This window comes from Haemaphysalis longicornis, unplaced genomic scaffold (assembly GCF_048455015.1).
Source record: "Haemaphysalis longicornis isolate Haplotype H1 unplaced genomic scaffold, Haemaphysalis longicornis Haplotype H1 scaffold_12, whole genome shotgun sequence".
In the NCBI taxonomy this organism is placed as follows: Eukaryota; Metazoa; Arthropoda; class Arachnida; order Ixodida; family Ixodidae; genus Haemaphysalis; species Haemaphysalis longicornis.
Window position 1 is genome coordinate 103,182,258 of NW_027526225.1, and position 18,561 is coordinate 103,200,818.

General features: G+C 48.0%; 1 protein-coding gene across 1 annotated transcript; it reads left to right on the plus strand.

Moving 5' to 3' along the window:
- Positions 1-12,016: 12,016 nt before the first annotated feature.
- On the plus strand, positions 12,017-18,420 carry LOC144163148 (uncharacterized). Its single transcript, XM_077693973.1, has 9 exons — positions 12,017-12,162; positions 12,510-12,552; positions 14,870-14,966; positions 15,917-15,950; positions 17,197-17,262; positions 17,334-17,383; positions 17,457-17,488; positions 18,116-18,149; positions 18,281-18,420. The coding sequence occupies exons 1-8, from the start codon at positions 12,119-12,121 to the stop codon at positions 18,134-18,136; spliced, it is 387 nt and encodes a 128-aa protein (XP_077550099.1). The 5' UTR covers positions 12,017-12,118; the 3' UTR covers positions 18,137-18,149; positions 18,281-18,420.
- Positions 18,421-18,561: the final 141 nt, after the last annotated feature.

Here is an 18,561-nt window from a genome sequence, read left to right on the forward strand (position 1 = left end):
CTTCAAATACTAGGAACCATACTAGAAATCCTAGTAGTTTGTTGCAGCATATCGTGACGTGTTCGTTGCAGGCGCTCCTAAAAAAGCCACATTAAGCAGACGATCTCGCGGGTTGACATCCAAACCGTGCAGTTCAATTTAAAGCTCGCGCACACCTTTCTATTTGATTCTCAACGTTGCCAATGTTTAACAAAATTATTTCAAAGCCATTTATTTAGGTGTTTCAAATTCCACTAAAGCAGGCGATCTAATAATCCCATAAGCCCGTCGCCGCGCATCGTGTCGTGTTTTGTTGCAGGCGCTCGTAAAAAGCCACCAGCCGATTCAGCAGACGATAAACAAAACACCTAACGTGTTAACATCCAAATCGTGCAGTTCAATTTAAAGCTTTCGCATATCTTTTTATTTGATTCTCAACGTCGCCAATGTTTAAAAAATTTGTTTTAAAGCCATTCATGTGGGTGTTTCAAATTCAACTAAAGCAGACGATCTAATAATCCCATAAGTCCGTCGCGGCGCACCTTGTCGTGTTTGTTGCAGGCGCTCGTGAAAAAGCCACCAGCCGATCTGGCAGACGATCTCTCAAAACACATCAACGTGTTGACATCCAAACCGTGCAGTTCAATTTAAAGAACTCGCATATCTTTTTATTTGATTCTCAACGCTGCCAATGTTTACAAAATTAGTTTCAAAGCGATTCATTAAGGTGTTTCGAATTTCATCAAAGCAGACGATCTAATAATCCCAGAAGTCCGTCGCCGCACATCGTGTCGTGTTTGTAGCCGGCGCTCGTAAAAAAAAACACACCAGCCGATTGAGCAGACGATCTTTCAAAACGCATCAACGTGTTGACACCCCAACCACGCAGTTCAATTTAAAGCTCTCGCATATCTTTTTATTTGATTGTCAACTTTGCCAATGTTTAAAAAATTTGTTTCAAAGCCATTCATTTAGGTGTTTCGAATCCCATCTAAAGCAGACGATCTAATAATCCCAGAAGTCCGTTGCCGCGAATCGTGTCGTGTCTGTTGCGCGCGCTCGTGAGTTTCAGTTTGCACTTTAATTTATTGTTTAAGTATTGCGGCGATTAAATTAAGTGAGTGAGGTTTTATCTAGCACACCCGCTGGCAGCTTTTTGATATTTTGGTTGCCCTAAACTCAGTCAGAAAAACTCGCAATGAACAGACTGGTTTATTGCAACAACTGCTTCTCCGATTCCTCGAGTGCGTCCTCGTTGTTCGTTACAACATGCGCCCACGTCTACTGCCAGAGCTGCAAAGAAGACTGTGAGCATACAATTACTTTCTTTCCTTTTTTTCTTAAAAATTACCTCGCAGAGTTTTCTTTAACGTTGACGTTTATCCTTCGGCGCAGGCACTCGAAACGCATGCAAGATGTGTGGTGCGACTTGCTCGACCGCTGCGCTCACGCAGAATGTGTGTACCATTCATGATGGCGTGAGTGCCCGCCGTGTAAAAGAACAGTTCCTAACGCAGGATTATTTCAGATGAGCCAAGATGTTCGCGAACTTTTCAAGGATCCTAAGCACATCTTGCAACGGGCATTGATGGTGAGTCTACTCTAAAGGCAGGCATAATCTAATCGTCTGCTGTATTGACCCCCCCCCCCTCCCACTTTATTTTTTGTTTTTTGTGTGCCTTTATAGATATCCGATTTCCAAGTATCGCAGCTCGTCAGGCTGTCAACATATCTGAAACAGGAGGTAAGAGTCAACAATGTTGTGCAGTATTCGTTTAAACCCGGTAGTCTTTCTTCGGCTCCTTAAACCCGAAAATTTTGGTCACATTCTGTCTGTCTGTCTGTCTGTCTGTCTGTCTGTCTGTCTGTCTGTCTGTCTGTCTGTCTGTCTGTCTGTCTGTCTGTCTGTCTGTCTGTCTGTCTGTCCCTCGGAGCCTTCGGGCCAAAAGTTGATAGTATGCCTGAACGAGAGATTTATATAGGTACAGCTTTTACAAACCACTCGATCCGGAAACGCACTACATACTTTGTAAACATTGTTCAGCAAAAAGAAAACATCAGGCATATTTGAGGCAGAACATCATTACGTCAGTGGTATGGAGGCGAAAAGCAAAAACGCCTGGGTGTACGAGATTTCGGCGCACGATAAAGATCACCAGGTGGTCAAAATTAATCCGGAGCCCTCCACTACGGCGCGCCTCATCGCCTGCGTTGCGTCGGCGCGTTAAACCATACAATCAATCAAGCAAGTGGTATTTGCAGTGTTCTTTTATTAAATATACAGGGTGGTGCGACGATAACTGGAAAACTTTAAAAAAATTTCCGGAGTGAACCGCCGCTCTGTTCGCTCTCAAACTTCAAACGAAGGTCCCATTTTGTGGTCTATTTTGTTTGATACGGGAACAACGACGGTACTTACTTGTTTATTCTTAAAATAAAAAAGAAAACTTTTCGCCTATGGGAAAATGGCGGCTGATTGGGACGTGCGACTAGCGCAAGCTGATGTTGGAACGGCGGCGCCACCTGGGGCATACAGAGCGAAACACACGTTTGGGATTCACGGTAGGAAGGAGCCAGACGGTGTAGCAGACGATCAGAAAATGTGAAACCGGGTTTTCTGATCGTCTGCTACCTCATTCCTAGATTCATTTTCTGATCGTCTGCTGCACCATTTGTCTCCTTCCTACCGTGAATCCCAAACGTGCGCTTCGCTCTGCATACCCAAGGTGGCGCGACCGTTACAACATGAACTTGCGCTGGCTTGCACGTCCAAATCAGCCGCCATTTTCCCATTGGCGAAAATCGTTTTTATTTATTATCAGAATAAACAGGTAAGTACTGTCATTGTTCCCGGTGTCAAAAAAAAAAAAAAAACCACATAATGCGACCTTCGTGTGAAGTTTGAGCGTGAACAGAGCGGCAGTTCTCTCAGGGAAAATCATCGTCGCACCACCCTGTACATAACTGCCTGAATTTTGCGATAGGAAATTTTTAAAAATACATGTTGAAAACATTGTTCCGACCCAAAATACAAAACAAAAAAAGCGCTTGCGGCTATGAAACGTGGCGGCTTTCCAAGAAGTCACCCAGTAACGGAAGGTTCCAGAAGATGGCGCTAGCAGCGGCACGCGGGAAAATTGGATGGGCTTTAGCAAACCCCCTCCCTGTTTATCTTCTGAGGAACGAAAGTGCGCAGAAGAGCACGAGGACTGGGAAGGGGAGAGAAGAGGGGCATTGTGGCACAGGCGGCAGACGACTGTAGTCGTTCGATAATTGGCGGATCCAGAGGGGGGAGGGGGTGTCCGGACGACCTGACTCCCTTTCCCCTTAATTTCTGAATTTATGCCCCTATTTTTTTGTACTTGTTTTTTTTTTTGGGGGGGGGGCATCCAAAATTTCCTTGAATAAAAAAAGGCTACTATCCTCCTCCTTCTCTTAACCATGATCATCATCACTGACAGAAGCTGACCCCCCCCCCCCTTTCCCCACCCCCCTTAGAAAAGAAACCTGGATCTCGGCCTCCTTTCGATGAGATTTCAAGCGAAGTGAACAGATACGCGGCCATTTTTTTTTACTTTTAACCTTGAAACGGTGGTGCATCCAAAATGGCCCGCCATGCTTGGAGGCTGCAGATATGGCGGGAAGACAGGGGGCGTAGTGTCAAAGCTCGGGCCCGAACGAGGTTGGAAGATGCGCGCTGTAGGCTCAGCAGTGCTACCTTTAGAATTCGCTGGCCCTTCCTTATTAAAGCGAAGTTATAATGTCCTCATTGAGGCCGTTGTTCCCCCATTCGCCCTGCAGGAAAGCCAACTTTCTCTGACGATAATGGTGAATGACGGTGGGTGAAGCGAAAGAAGAAAAAAAAAAAAAAAACGCTTCCCGTGGCCGCAATCGAAAGTGGGTTCCACGCGTTGTGAAGCCGGTGTCTATCCGATGGCTCCTTTTCGTCTTGGCCGAAGCGAACGCCAAGCAGCAGGCACCGATTCGCGCCGTAAACCCAAAAGCGGAACGTTAGGCCTACGGAGTGCACAACTGAGAGTTGTTGTGGGTACTCTAGAAAATTGGTGCGTACCTCCAGAATAGCACATTCCCGCAGTGGGGGATTGACCGACCAAAGAATCCACCACGTGAAACTTGGCGTTCAACCATCGACGTCGTTAGACGGAGGGGTGCACTGTTAGACGAGAGTCTTTCTTGGGCTACTAAAACGCAGAAATTTTAATCTGTCTGTCTGTCTGTCTGTCTGTATGTCTGTGACTTGATTCAGCCACCCGGCCAAAGAGCAATATAATTTGCGCAATAGTCTTATATACTCACAGCCATAATTTGAACACCGAAGTCCGGTGTCAGTGTTCATACTTGTCATTATTGTTGAACACGAAGAAGACATTACGCAAATATAAGGCACAAAATCAATATATAAGTGATATCAGCAGTGTTCCTTTATTAAAAATTCATGGATGCTTGATTTTTGCGAAAGCAAATGAGATGCTACATGAACGCCAGAAAACCGTCGCCTGCTGTTGCCAGCGCTACCTCCTGGCGGCATTTAAGAAATCAAACTGCAATTGCAACAAAAGGTTCCACTAGATGGGATCCACGTTCCGCTTGGAGCGCTCGTGTAGTAGGACATCGTTCTATAAATGTTGTAGTATGGTGTCTCAATTCGTGCGCGTCTCCGCTGCACGGCAGCGCTGGCATCGAGACACCCGGCCTAGAACAGTGGAACGCGGTAAATTTAAATTGACTTGATCAAACGTCTAGCAGTTATTTTGGCAGGAACGATACGGGCGAGGAAAAGCATGAGATGTGAGCTGGAAAGAGAATGGAGGCCTTTACTTTACAGGGGCGTCAGTCGACTATCGTCTTTCGGCGACCTTGCAACAAAAGGAGCAGATACGCGGCCATTTTTTTTTCTTTGAACCAGTCACTGACGTAAAAGCCCTGCTATGGAACAAAATGGCTCCAATGGCAGAGGATGCGCCAGCGCAGAGCGCGAGAACTTCGACTGCCAATAAAAACAGTGCTGCCGTAGCTTTCCGGAGGAGTGTACCGCTGCCGGCCGAGCTATTAGGGCGGCAGAGCACGGTCTCTCACTTCCAATGTAGTCATAGAACGCATACTCGTACTCAGCACGTGGTCACCGCTCTCATCGCAACTCGCTCGACGTATTGAGATATCTAAACGTACCCGAGATGTCTTTGTAACGTGCTTAATGTTTGCTACAATCCCGGCTAAAGCACTGAAGTGACGAGAATTCCTCAGCTACCGCAGATGAGGATCCTGGGTGACCACTAGAATAGCATCGGGCCAATAGGAGTATGGACAGAAAGGACGTAAAAGGCTTGGAAGTGACACGTTGCGAAGCCCTCCCCGCCCCTTGACCTGCTGTCCAAAGCCCAGCAAACCACACAACCACTTATTTCCCCCCAATCGCTTTAAAATACCCTCTACGGATGGTTTTCACTGAGAAGTTTAGCTGTCAATTTCTTCGCTTGGCAACACGGGAAACGGCCACGGACATGGCGCGGCTTGTGCCGCTGGGCCCGATCACTGCAGAAAAAAAGAAACACCGGCGTGCGTCGTCTGCTCCGTTTCAACCCGATTCTCAACGGTGGTGTCAACACAGATGTTATTAATCGCACTCACATTGGAGTCGAGGCATTACTCTGCGTTCGGTGGGGTAGAGTTCGGAACGTCCAGCACACATCATGTGCTTAGGACGAACAAGTGCCGCCATCCCACGGAGCCCGGCGTAACTAGTGACTGCACACTCACAGGGTTGCCTGCATGCGTGCCTCGCCAGTGAATACAACGTATACGAACAGTCTAACCATACTTGCTGCTTTTGCTGTTTTCACTCTCGTCTATGGTCTAGGTGCAGATGGTCAGAGCGAACCTGCAGACGGTCAGAGCGAACCTGCAAAAGGCGACCGAACTGGGCATCAAATACAAGCAGTGAGTACCGCATGAGTTCTTGCGCCTTCCAGCTAGTGTACACTTCGTCGCGGAGTGGTAAATAAATGTTTGTAATTTCGCGCATAAGTATTGGTTTCACGATACCACTTTGGTTTCTATTAACAGCCACCGGAAGAGCGGTTCTCTCGCGCTGCTAAAACGAAACTATGCACATCAGAGCAGTTCTAGCTTCAATAACGAACTCAGACTTGTCATCCATTGCGTACCAAAGGGGTGGAGAAGCCTGCAGCCCATCCCAATAAGTTAATAAAGAGTAAGAACGGCGTCGGAATTAGTTTTTTGTCGTTGCTTCAAATACCTCGGAGAATGCAAACAACGATTTGTTGTGCACAGCTGTGATGCACAACGTGATCAGAGCTTCGGTTACGGCGCGAGGCCTCTTAGAAGAAATTTCTGGTTGCAAGTGACTCGCTAGGGTGACGAAAGCCGTCTATTTCGGCGATAGATCTTATCCGAAACGTATAATCACTACTATACCCTCCTTTCTATTACAGCATGATGTTGTGCCACACGGCGTTTCGTGCTGGATGATTCAAATTACTGAGAAAGTAGGATCCCGCCTTGACCGCGTACCGCGTACAATCTCTTCCAGACAAGCCGAGAGCCTGCGCAAGGAGGTCGCCGCACTCAAGAAAGAGTTGGCCAAGCGCCAGCAAAATCCCGGGTAAGAAATTGTTAATTTTGGCAACAATTTGTTATTATATGATTTTACGTGTGGGGAACAGGAGCCGAAAACCACGAACGGCATAGATTCAGTTTCATCGGTGTACGAAAGCCCGTAAGCTTGCTATGCCGCCTAGCGCAGGACGAGGGCACTGGTGATAGGCTGTCTTTGTCGTCCTCGTACGACTGGTTCGAGAACAGACAGCGCTTGGGGTGTAGTAAAAAATGGTTCCGGAACTAATGGTCCCGGAAGGAACGGCTCTTGGGTTGGCGTAGTTGTGGTAATAGTTTTCTAGTGCCGCTGCTGGCTTTGGCTCTGTGCGCAGGGTGGCTACACCATGAAGCAGAGCCCCTAATCATCTATGAGCCGAGCGAACGCCGGAACTACCATCTATTAACGTTGGGACAAAGGTGAAGGAATAAACGGGCTCCCAGCGCTTGTCCGAACCTCCTCTAACGCAAAAAATGATTGGCTTCGACACAGAAAGCAGGGCGAGTTGCTTTTAACTGAAGTTGACGAATAACTACACCCCGCTTATATTGGTGCATGCTACGTTTGCCTTCGAAAAAAAAAATGGCGTAGTTTGAACTATAGTGGTGCAAAGGTGGAGAAACAGCAGAGCTGGCGGCCCCTCTGCCTTCATCGCAGACCCGCCTGTTGCACCTCTCATGGATTTCCGAACTTGCCGCTGAAAGGTCTCCATGACTGACGGGCGCGGATCGTTTTGTCCGCAGCCTTCCTCCGCCAAACTGGACCGCGTTAGCGCGCGCCAGAACCGGCGACAACCAGCTTCGCGTACTCGGCGTCGGTTCCCCCCAGTTCGGGCGCGAGCGCATGTGAACTGGCGGGGAGAACAGCGGGCGAGAGAGAGAGAGAGAGAAATCACTTTATTTTCCAAGCAAGTTTCTAGGAACGCGTGGTGGCCACCAGCAAGGCTGGCGGCGACGGTGGTGGCTCGATCAACGAGTAGTAGTTGCATCCCCGGTTGCGATCTGCCCAGCGCGTCCTCCCACTGCTCGATGCTGGAGATGGGGGGGAGGGTGTCGAGAGGGCAGGCCCACATGGCGTGGGTTGGTGTGTCCAGGGAGTCACAGAGGAGACAGTTTGGTGAAGGGAGCTCAGAGGGATAGATTTTGTGGAGGCGGGAACGACTAGCGAGGGCATGGGTAAAGTGTTCTCGATGGTCGAGCTGGCCGACGCAGGGTCTCTTCACGGGGCGCACGCTCATATGCGCTTGGTATTTTTTGCGAGCTCCTCACGTGGCGCAATTCCTCGCGCAAGCCTAGGCGACGACGGGCGCTCCCCACGAGGCGCACTTGAGCGTGCGCTCGACATTTTTTCTTTGTATCTTTTTATGTTAACGCTATGCGGCGGAACTAAAGCTTAAACGGCTGTTAAAGTCCCAGACAACATGGGCTGCCAGTCGACCGGGAATCGTATGCGCCACGCGGCGCAGCGAGAGCGTGGACTATTTAAGGGCGCGCATGTTTACATGCTTGTTTTATAGACTTCAGTATGTGGAAAATTAATTCGTCCTGAACGTTGCCGCAGCCGACGAAACGCTTCCGTGCGGCCCTTGTGCGAGAGATGCAAGATGGCGTCCGCGTTCGGCGCAGGAGACTGCTGGCTTCCCTTGAGCTGTGCTTTGCTCGCTTGCTTGCTTTTCGGCTTGCTTGCTTGCTTATCTTACATTTGTTCACTAAAAATTAATAACTATTACAAGCGGGTTTATTTTTTTGCTTTTTTGGCAGGCACGCGGTGTCGCAAACGCAAATGTACTAACCGTCCGCAGCGACCGTGCAACGGCTCCCTGTCGCATTTTATGCCTTGCTTCACATTTTTACATTTTAGAAGTCTGCCGAGTTTCTTGTCAGAGTGGATGATTGTGCGTGGCAGTTGCATTTTACTGCCCTGCCCTGCCTGTTCTTCTGGTGGTCTACGTACGTTGCGTGTATGTATTAACGCAAAGCTGTTCAGTACGTATTAGCCGACGTGACAAGGCCTTTGCGAGCCCACATATCCCCCTACCCCCTTATTTATTTTCCCTTCCAGCAACGCGGCCGTCAAAGTGCACGGCGCATCGCCCCGATTCCTGACCCGGGACTTCCGCAACCCCCCGGCGTTCGGGGAGACCGGTGTGTTCCCGCCGTCGCGCCAGGACTCTTCGTCCAGCGGTGGTGAGGAGGAGGGTAGAAATAAAGTAACGCTGGCTCGGAACCACGTGGTCCATTTTCTGTTACGTGGATGCCGCGGTAGTGTGGTAGCCGCGGCAATCGCCGTCCCCACACACGGCAGCAGAGAGGCTAAGCTGTACTTCTCTGACACTTTCATGGCTTTCTTAACCCTTTTCCCATTATTATGAGGCCCTACGTAGAACCAGGGGCAGCAGCTGCCTTCCATGTCGATGGAAATGCTCTTCAAATAAAGTTCTGCGAATTCAGACATGGTGGGTTATTAGCCCTTTGAGGGTCGAATTTTTTCGCCAAATGTGACCCCTCAGGATCGATTTTTTTATTGCTGATTTAAATTCTTCGGATGAATCGATTTCGAGAAAAAAAGTATCGTAATTTTTTAGGGTGACCATAAAGTGACAAAAAAATCGTTTGTGTCGTTACATATATGTGGTTTATTTATGAGTAACTCAAGAAAAATTCTAAATAAAAACGAGAGAGTAACAAGCCGGCACCTTTTGAGCGAATCAAAATCAGATAGACATCAGTTTCGCGGCGCAAAAAGCGGGAAGCGCCCGGAGGACGATACCGAAACCAGCCGCTGCGCGCGCGCAAGCGCGCGCGGCCGGATGAGGGAGCGATAAACCAAGGTAAATATAAATGGTAGCGAAGGCTCGCGCGAAAAGCGGTTCAGAACCTATTGCCAGCAACATCAGCATGGGGGCTTATGGGAGTAGCGATTGAAGCGCGACTAGGTGAGGAGGGAACAAACACTAGTAACAAAAAACCAAGTTTTATTCAACAATAAAGCTACATTTATATTTTACGAACTGTATTTATTTCTGAATCACATTTATTTAGGCACAGTGTGCAAAGAACTTATGAAAATGTTGTTCATTCTTAAAAACCTTTCTTGTAGCGCCCTCTGAAGAATGGCACATGTCATTTTTCTGTGATGCAGTCATTGTAGTGTTCGGAAAGGAGCACCTAAAGTTCGTCTGCTAGGAAACGCCCCTCGCGTGTTTTGGTGGTGCGCATTTGCATTCGTTCTTCCTTGTTAATTTAGTGTGCCCTTAATTTTTGCTGTGCGTGGAGTTGCGATGTGCGTCGTATCGTGGGTGAACACGTTTAGTACCGTGCCCGGCGGGCACGGTGAACTACGGGACGATGCTGCCAACGGTTGGAGCGGAGCGCTTTCCTCGGTACCTACGGAAACGATGTGCTGTACAAGGTTTCAACAGCAACTCCCGTACGCCTGGCGGTTCACTGCACCATTTTCCTCTCTTTTTCACAGGTAACGCGAAAATATGGTACTGTTAATACGTGCACGGGGGTTGTGTAAGGGGACGTGGTGGTGCTTCGAAAAATAGTGGGTCTAAAGCTTTGTTATGTCACAGTTACCTCTTTATTTCACCTCAGGTTGCATCGGAGCAAGTGGTGTCAATTACTCTAGGACTTCTCAGCGTATTCACACTTGAATTCAAATGATTCACTTTAATTGTCGATCTCAGTGCCTTCTTTATTGCATTTCAACGCTTGTAGTGATCGTTGCTTCCCGCAAGCATTATTCCCATCGCAGTACTGTGTTGTGCTGCTCCGTGCTGCCCTGCTGCCAGATCTTTCCTGCTTTTTTTACTTATCTGTTGCGACACTTGCCTAAACAATGCAACCATGAAATTGCCGGCGTGAATCTTGGGTGAAGTTCTGAGAAACCCATGTCTACTTGATAAGACGCCGGAACAGCTGCGGTGTGCTCGCTTCACTTTCGTGAATCCGCATTACTGCGGCCCGGTTTTCGGCGTCAAGATGCAGTGCCTAGTTCTTTTCAGTTGTTTCGAAGTAGTTCTGCTGTTGAGGCTTTCATTGCTCATAATGCTATGTGTTACGGGTAAAGTCAATTTTTTGGCTCGTAAAAAAATCATATGCATGTGGTTTCCACGAACATTTTGTACTTATTGTATACGTGCTGATTTTGTACAGTGTGTTAAAGTTCTTTTATGTTCATGCTGGAATAAAATTCAAATATCTTGGTTATAGCTTGACTATGCGTTATTTCTTCTCTTAGAACTGAAGCACACAAACCGAGCAAGCATTATATAACATTGATCTATATACTTAAGGCACGCACGCAACCTGCGTATGTGCGACGCAATTAAAGAGCCCAGTAGTGGCGTTGGTAGAAATTTGTATCGGGGTGAGGAGTGGGCACATTTTTGGTATGAAGGGGGGGAGGGGGTCGGGGAGAGTGGTTGAGTGTCATTTTGTGCTCTGCATCCTATGGCAGAAAAAAAAATTCCGGTCGGGGGTGTACGTGCCCGGTTCCCGGTTTGCCACCCACTGCAATCAAAATAAACAACTGATTGCTTTTGTACAGCAGTTGAAGACATGAATACAGAATAAAGTTTCAGAGATAATGCAAGATGTTTTCAGCAACGCCGAGGTTGATCATACGACAGTATGCTTAAGTACGTTTCTGCAGTCACGAGTCTGTAGTAGTTAGGCCGGCGTTGACTGGAAGCACACACGCCAACGGCTGGCCAACTTGCGTCAGATGGCAATGACATGAGCCCTGAGTGATCGGAGGCGCGCTAAAAATATTTTGAAGTCAAATTTTCGCGCTAATGCCACCAAAATGACGTCACTTTTTGACCGGATCTTGCTTCACATCCGGTTTATTTTTTGTTCCGCCGGAAGTGTTCCCTCCTCACACAGATGGCGCTAAGCCCCATGAGCAGCTCGAGAGCCGCCATTTTCTGAACGTATGGGCTTCTATGGAACCTTCGCTACCAGTTACATTTACCTTGGATAAACGGCGCACCTCCCATAAAATACAAAAAAATGGAGAAAAGAACCTCATCGGTATCGCAGGCGACCTTGGTCTGTGGCAGGCGCAAGAAGTGAGAGGCGCCGGGGGCCCGGTGGGCGATACCCAGCGCGCCGCTGAAGTAAATCACAAAAAAAGAGCCATCGGCGCAAGAAAAAAAAAAAAGACGTATTTCCGAAGTGTGGCAGCAGTTTAGTAAAGTACGTTGCCAAGCAAGAGAAGTTGGCAAGCAAGAGAAGTACGTTGCCAAGCAAGAGAAGTTGGCGAAAAAGGCGCGCTTTTTAAAGATACAAGCAATGCCGTGCATGTACGGCCGTGACCCTCAAAGGGTTAGAGCCACCCATTGGTGCGACGCGGTGCGGCAGGGTGATAAAAGTGCCTGTCCCGGGCACCCGGCTGTGTACATGGATTTCAGTTTAATTACGCCTTCCATTCGAATTAGGCACATGTGATTCATGAAGGTATCGCCATTCCCCTTTCTCCCCTTGTGCAGTGTTCAGTATGCCGAACTCTGCGAGCCACAAGCACACGTCCCTCAGTCACGGGTAAGTGTGTGTGCTGGAAGACGCACATCCTGCTTCAGCAACAGTGCTCAATCAAAAGCAAAGCAGCGCCTCAGCTGGGTTCATCGCAACTCCGGTTGTTTGGAGCCCACAAGTTGCTCGCAGTATTAAGCTTCTAATTACGTGAGAGTAACGGCATGGGTGGGGATTATGCTATGGCTGCGCTGCCCATGGGGGCCAAGTCAAGCTCATGCTCACACCAACTCTAATCACCCAAAGTGCCCCAGTACTACTCCTTGTAATGTAAAACCTCTTAGCCACAACCTTCTTGAGCTCGCAGAAGCACATCACATCCCAGTAATCCCCACCCTCTCTCCTTTGTTCCACAGATTCACCCCAGGCCGACGTACCACTGCTATGGTTTCTCCCATGGTGAGCCCGTGACAACACATAACCGAAGTGTGGCTTGAAGCGACATATGAATAACCTGTTGCGCAGTTTACGTTGATGCTCACTGTCATATTCTTACAACACAGATTTACAGTAAAAGCTCGTTAGTTCGAACTTGGTTAATTCAATTCGAACTTATGGTTAATTCGAACTGACGCCCTGTTCCCAGCACAGCCGTGTGTATTTCAATGGGGGAAAACTACCGATAATTCGAACGCGTCGGTACCACAGCGGTTAATTCGAACTGGGATCCTCTTGTTTCCATCGCTCCTCGCTGAAGAAGTTGGCCCACAGTGATTACAATGTGTTGTAAATCCAAGCCAAACCAAAGTAACTACAAAAGCCTAACAACGAAATAGAAAAACAACAGCGCCGCGCGCGCGCTACGGTGTTGTTCTTCTGTTTTGTTCTTTTGATGCGACAGCTCATTTCGCTTCTGCAGCGGGCGTCGCACCGCCGGCGCAAGTGCTCCTGCGCATGGAGGAAGAAAACAAAAATTACGCCCATCTTCCCGCGAGGGAACCCTGATGTGATGCGACGCATCGGGGGGGGGGGGGGGGGGGGGGTCAATTGGCGTTTCCATTGGGTTGATTCTCTAAATCGCGTGAAACGTGTTGTGAACGCGTATGAGGCATTCCATCACATGCGGGTGTTCTCATACGCGGGAAGATGGGCGTAATTTTACTTTTCATGCACATGCATACGCGACATGAGAGAGTTGCCATGAGCGTTTGGATTGACGCTGGTGCTCGATTGTGTCAAAATACTTGCTGATGGGACTCTTGCTTCCATCGCACTACATCGGTAGAAGCAACGGAGTCGTCGTCGTCAAGCGAAGCACAAGCAAAGTCAAGCGCAGTCAAGCGAACGCACTTGACTGAACCGGCGCAGCGCGCTCACCGCTTTATATTCAGCACTTGAAGGAGAGGAGGTGAACGGAGGAGAGTTGCGCATGCGCAGCGAGAGCAAATGCGAGAGAGAAGCGTCAGCGAAGCGCGCACAGCTGTTATGATAATGAGACAGAGAGAGCGCGTTGCACACAGCTGTTGGCGAGAAGAACGGATGAGAGTTTGCGCATGCGCAGGTGGTGTGCGGACGCCACCGGACTACGCCGGAGGGACAAGGCGGGTGAAAGAGATGCGTCGCATCTAAAAGTTAGGAGACGGCATGACGTCACGCAGCTAGCCTTCGCAAGGCCACCGCCGTTGACGCCGCACCCTCCGCCGTTTCCCTTTATCAAGCCGCCGTAGTCGGCCCAGCACATGACCCCCATGGTCGGCTGCTCCATGGTCGGCTGGGCCGGCGGCGGCGGCGGTCTCCGACTCCGACGCATCTCTCCTGTTTTGTTGACGGTAGCTTTTACCCGACCTTCCTGTATTCGTCTGCTCGGCGATCTCATGCCGGCGTGCGTGCGGGTGGGCGTGCGAACGTGCGAAAGACGAAAGCCGTGGGAAAAAACCAAAATATAGCGGGCTTCGCGATAACGTGCCGCACAGTAGTTTCGAGCAGACGAAATTAAAGAGCGCGTGGGGGCCCATAAATCCCGCCGCGCGCACTCAGACGGCGGCGCGCGGCGGCGCGGTGGGGTCACGTGGTGCAGTGACGCCATGGGCTGACTTCGATTTTACTTTTTATGCTTCTCCGGTGGCGCCGTCTCCTACTTTTTCCTTCCTCCATGCTCCTGCGCATGCCGTTGCCGGTTTTATTTGTGCCGCGGTCGCTGGTCTGGGTCTGCGATCACGTGGCGTGCGCAACAAGCTCAGATGTTGCTTGCGCGGCGGCCGTTGGTCGTCGTAGTCCTGCTTTTGTTTTCGCCGCAGTGGGTAGCCAGTTTCTGGTGTCACCTCCTTCGTTGCCTTGGCGCTTCGTCACCAACACCTCAATAACTGTACCAGTGATGGCAAGTCCTGGAAAATACTCGGCGAAGCGAAGGACAGCTCCTAATTAGCAATAGCGAGTCAAGAGGTGGCTTCCTTGGGCTCTGCCGGCTCAGTGTGGTGCAGTGTGCATTCATTCTAGCGCCCGAACGCTAATTCGAACTCTGCTTAATTAGAACAATTTTATGGTACCCTTCGAGTTCGAATTGACGAACTTTTACTGTATCCCCTGCCTTCAACTTCTGAAGGTGCTTTCCTTGAAAGCAAATAAACTGTTAAACAGAGTGTAGATGAGGCTGCGCACAACACAGGCGCGCATTTTGTGCACTCCCATCGTTGCAAGTGTTTGCTGCATGCACCCATCAGCAATACATGTGGACCTGCCCGGCCAGTCTGTGATGAGGTCACGGACATATGTGCAGGGCCTGACTCAGCTCAGCAGCCAGCATGCCTATGCAGACGGCAGCCAGCATGGGAGCCAGCGTGGCAGCGTGGTACACACGACACCGGTGTACGAACGTAAGCGGAAACTACTACCTTTACCCCACCTCCCCCATTTTTGTGTGTTTTTGTAAAGAACTATAAAGTTTAATGCATGACATGACAGGCTAATTGATAGCGGCTTGTGAGTTATTCAGAAGTGCAGTATGAGAATATGCAACCGTGTTGCAGCCCTCACTGAGGAATCTTCCCAAGGTTCCAAACTTGTTTCGAAAAAGGTAGCTTACATGTTACACACCCGTTGCAGGAGCCAAGGAAATGATCAAAGTATGCCGTTAAAATATCTATCAATTTATAACAGTATTATAATCATGGGTTGATGTTTACAGGTAACTCTCATTACCAGTAGCCTTTTTCTATTAAGTCTTTTTCTTCTCTCTATTATTCCAACCTAGAGTCTTGGCCAAATGTCCTTTGTAGGCATATATATAGGATTCCGTAACGTAGCCGTAATGCTGAGCCTTATTATACGACAAGCAACATCAACCTCATTTTACACAAAGCTGCGGGTACCAGTTGACAACGTTACAACTAAAAACATAAGGTTAGGCTTAATGTGAGGTTGGTAGTAGTATAGTAGTGGTTCAGACCTTTATCTCGCATAAAAATAGGTGTGGTTCCTCAGTCCAGGAGCCCGAGTAACCCCAGTAATAATTTGGAAATCTCTGCCGTGGATATGCCCTCCTTGGAAACTGCTCAGCTGTTGTGACTGTGCTGTATGATCACAAATTCAGTTGTTGCTACATGGTGCGCTGCTCACATTAGGCCTAAGAACAAACCTAATGGCGACATTATGCGCAGCTCCAGTCCCATGATGTGAAGCTATTAAATCGGTACAACCTTCGGCTGCAAGTACTGGCGGTAAAGCCAAAGCTTTTTCTCCGCTGTCCTTCCTTGCAGGACCTCGGTCATTTATTTGTTCACAGAAGAGTATTACACAACAATGTGTTCTCTTTTATTTCTTCCAGGTTTTTCAACTGCAGAGGCTGGCGCACACCGCAGGTAACAAGACCACTTCTTTTGGTACGACCATTAAGGGGACATGGCTCTTAAAACTATTTCTTTTAATTTCTAAGTAAAATCAGGGAAACTTGCCAGTCTTGCTACTTTTTTCCACTGATATTGAATATGCCATTATTTCTTGAGCCAGTCAATTATTCACAAAACAATAAGAGATATTTAGACATTTTTGGAGGACCAATAGACAAAACAGGGTTGGTCATAAAACTGAAATCTTTGCATTTCCCAATACTATGAACCCTGGTGAATGCAAGAAAACAAGCAGTTTTGTGATGCGCTGCTTGGAAATAATTTTGCAATTCATTGAACTTTTGTGGCAAGTTTCACAGAGTTTGCTTAAAAATTAAAGGGAGCTGATTTAAGAGCAGTGTCCCCCCTTAAGAGCGCACCCTGAAATTTTAGATGCATTTCTTGTTTCCTTCAGCACTGGAGAGGAAAATTCGTGCAAAATTCTCAGTACCTTAGCATCTTCAGGCATGTCATTTAGCACAAATTGAGTTGCCTTTTTATCTCGGGTATTTTTATTTGAAAATTTTGCGTCCCAAGCCAATTTTCTTGAAATTTCGGTTTTAGCCACCCATTGTAAGAACTGGGCCAGCGCTGTCTCGTTACACTGTCCAAGCTTTTGTCTTTTGATTTTTATGCATCATATTAATAATTTAATGCGTCACAAAAAGCCATGTACATGTCGTCACCATTTTAGGGCAATGAGTTAGCACGCATTTTGAGAACAAACCATCTGATCATGGAGCATAAGTAGGTAAAACCAATCAAACCATGGGAAAAGTCATCGAGTCCGATTATCTCAGCAGCTGCAATGAAAGCGCTGGCTGAGAACCCAATCAAGCCGGCTGCAAACCACCTTTCAAACCGAATTCAACTTGATGCGAAAGATACTAAGCCTTACACAGGGTCAGTGATTACACAGAGCACAATGATTACGACAGCAAGCTTCGGCCTTGTGAACAGAAATTCCTTGATGGTTTGAGCCCAGTTTTTTCCTGCCAGGCATTTCTGATGCCCCCAAGGCAAGGAAGGAACATTCTGTGGCAGCAGCTTAACAAGCGTCACCAATGCATTTTTGTTAGCAAGCAGGTTACACCTTCCCGCTTTTCTTTCCTTTTTTCACACGCGACAAACAGTTTAGGGAACAGATTGCCACGCGAGGTATATGCAGCTCCTCCCGACTGATTATTCGCTGATGGGTTCATGGCCGGAACATTCACAGGTCACCCCCCCACTCTGGGATGTCCATGTCCAGCATTTTCCAAACACCAAGCACCGCTGCATCGCGGTGAGTGTGCAGAAAAAAAGAAATAGAAGAAAAAACAACATTCCCTTCTCCAATGTTTCCTGATGTTTCAGTTACAGCACAGGCATGCCACCAGTCGCCACTCCAGCTGACATAAGCGCCCGTACGTGTGCGTTCATCCCTGCTTTTCAGTAGCATGTGCTTTGCATTGAACAAAAAAATGGTTTCCATCGCAGGTTCAAGGGCCTACTTTAATCCATCGGTTCCGGTGAGTTTTTGTACTTTCTTGCTGCCTGCTACCTAATTTTGGGCAAAAATGTGAGCACATAATAACTGCGTACTCACTCTGTGCCAAATGGTGGGTTTGCTGAGAGCTCAGTCGCAGCTGGAGATAGTACTACGGTTGTGAAAGAGACAGGTCATCAAGGTGTGGTTGTTGCAGAGAGGAATCTAAAGCTTTCCTCACAAATGTCACTGGTAACCTCGAAGATGTGATGAATACAGTACGAACAAACACACGTATTTATGATGCCGATATATTAAAACGATGCATATAAGTGGTGCTGTATGAAAAACAAATGCACCATGATTGTCTGCAAAGTGCTTTTCTCTGTCACTTGAAGCGACAGGGGAAGGTAGCCTTCAGAATGTGTAATGTTTGTAGGTGCACTACCACTTGGTGTCATACCACAGCACCGAGCCGGACACTGTAGATCCATTATTTTGTTTATTGCAGATTTTAGCTAGAAACCCACTACACTTGCTAGCCACTTTTTAGAAATATCAGGTAGGGCACACTGCTTGGCAAAGAACAGCGAGTAAAGCTATTTGGAATTTTATTTCGTCATTTGCAACACGAAGTCAGCTGCATGAATACCCGCCTTCGTTTTTACAGGTGTACAATGACAGGCGCTAAAACTGGAACACTGGTAAGTATATTACAGCCCCATGCTTCTTTCGTTGAATCGGTAGTCTTTTTATAAACATCTGACATTCTCGCAACCTCAAAAAAGGTGTTCTAAAGATTCACTGACAGCTGACAGTTGGGATTTTCTGACAGCTGGTGGCAACACCTTACGATATTGGACGAAAGAAGACACCACCATCAGCACCTAGCTCACACAGGTGTTGAAGCAGCGGATTACAACTGTGTCAGTTTAGACAGGGTCATGTTTCCCAGGTTGTTTATTCCACCTCACCTAGTGACATCTACATTGGACCCTCTGGGAAAAGCAGTACACCAAAGACTACTGCTGCTGGAAGAGTTGTATTTATTAGTTTGTTCCATAATACTATGAAATGTACTGGACACATGATAGGTGGTACTTTTATTTCACATTC

Bases quoted from the DNA above. Each gene is read 5' to 3' on its own strand.
- LOC144163148 (XM_077693973.1), top strand. From the start codon at position 12,119: ATGCCGAACTCTGCGAGCCACAAGCACACGTCCCTCAGTCACGG. The intron at 17,384-17,456 runs GTACGTGTGCGT...TTTCCATCGCAG, and splicing joins TCCAGCTGACATAAGCGCCC to GTTCAAGGGCCTACTTTAAT. The intron at 17,489-18,115 runs GTGAGTTTTTGT...TCGTTTTTACAG, and splicing joins ACTTTAATCCATCGGTTCCG to GTGTACAATGACAGGCGCTA.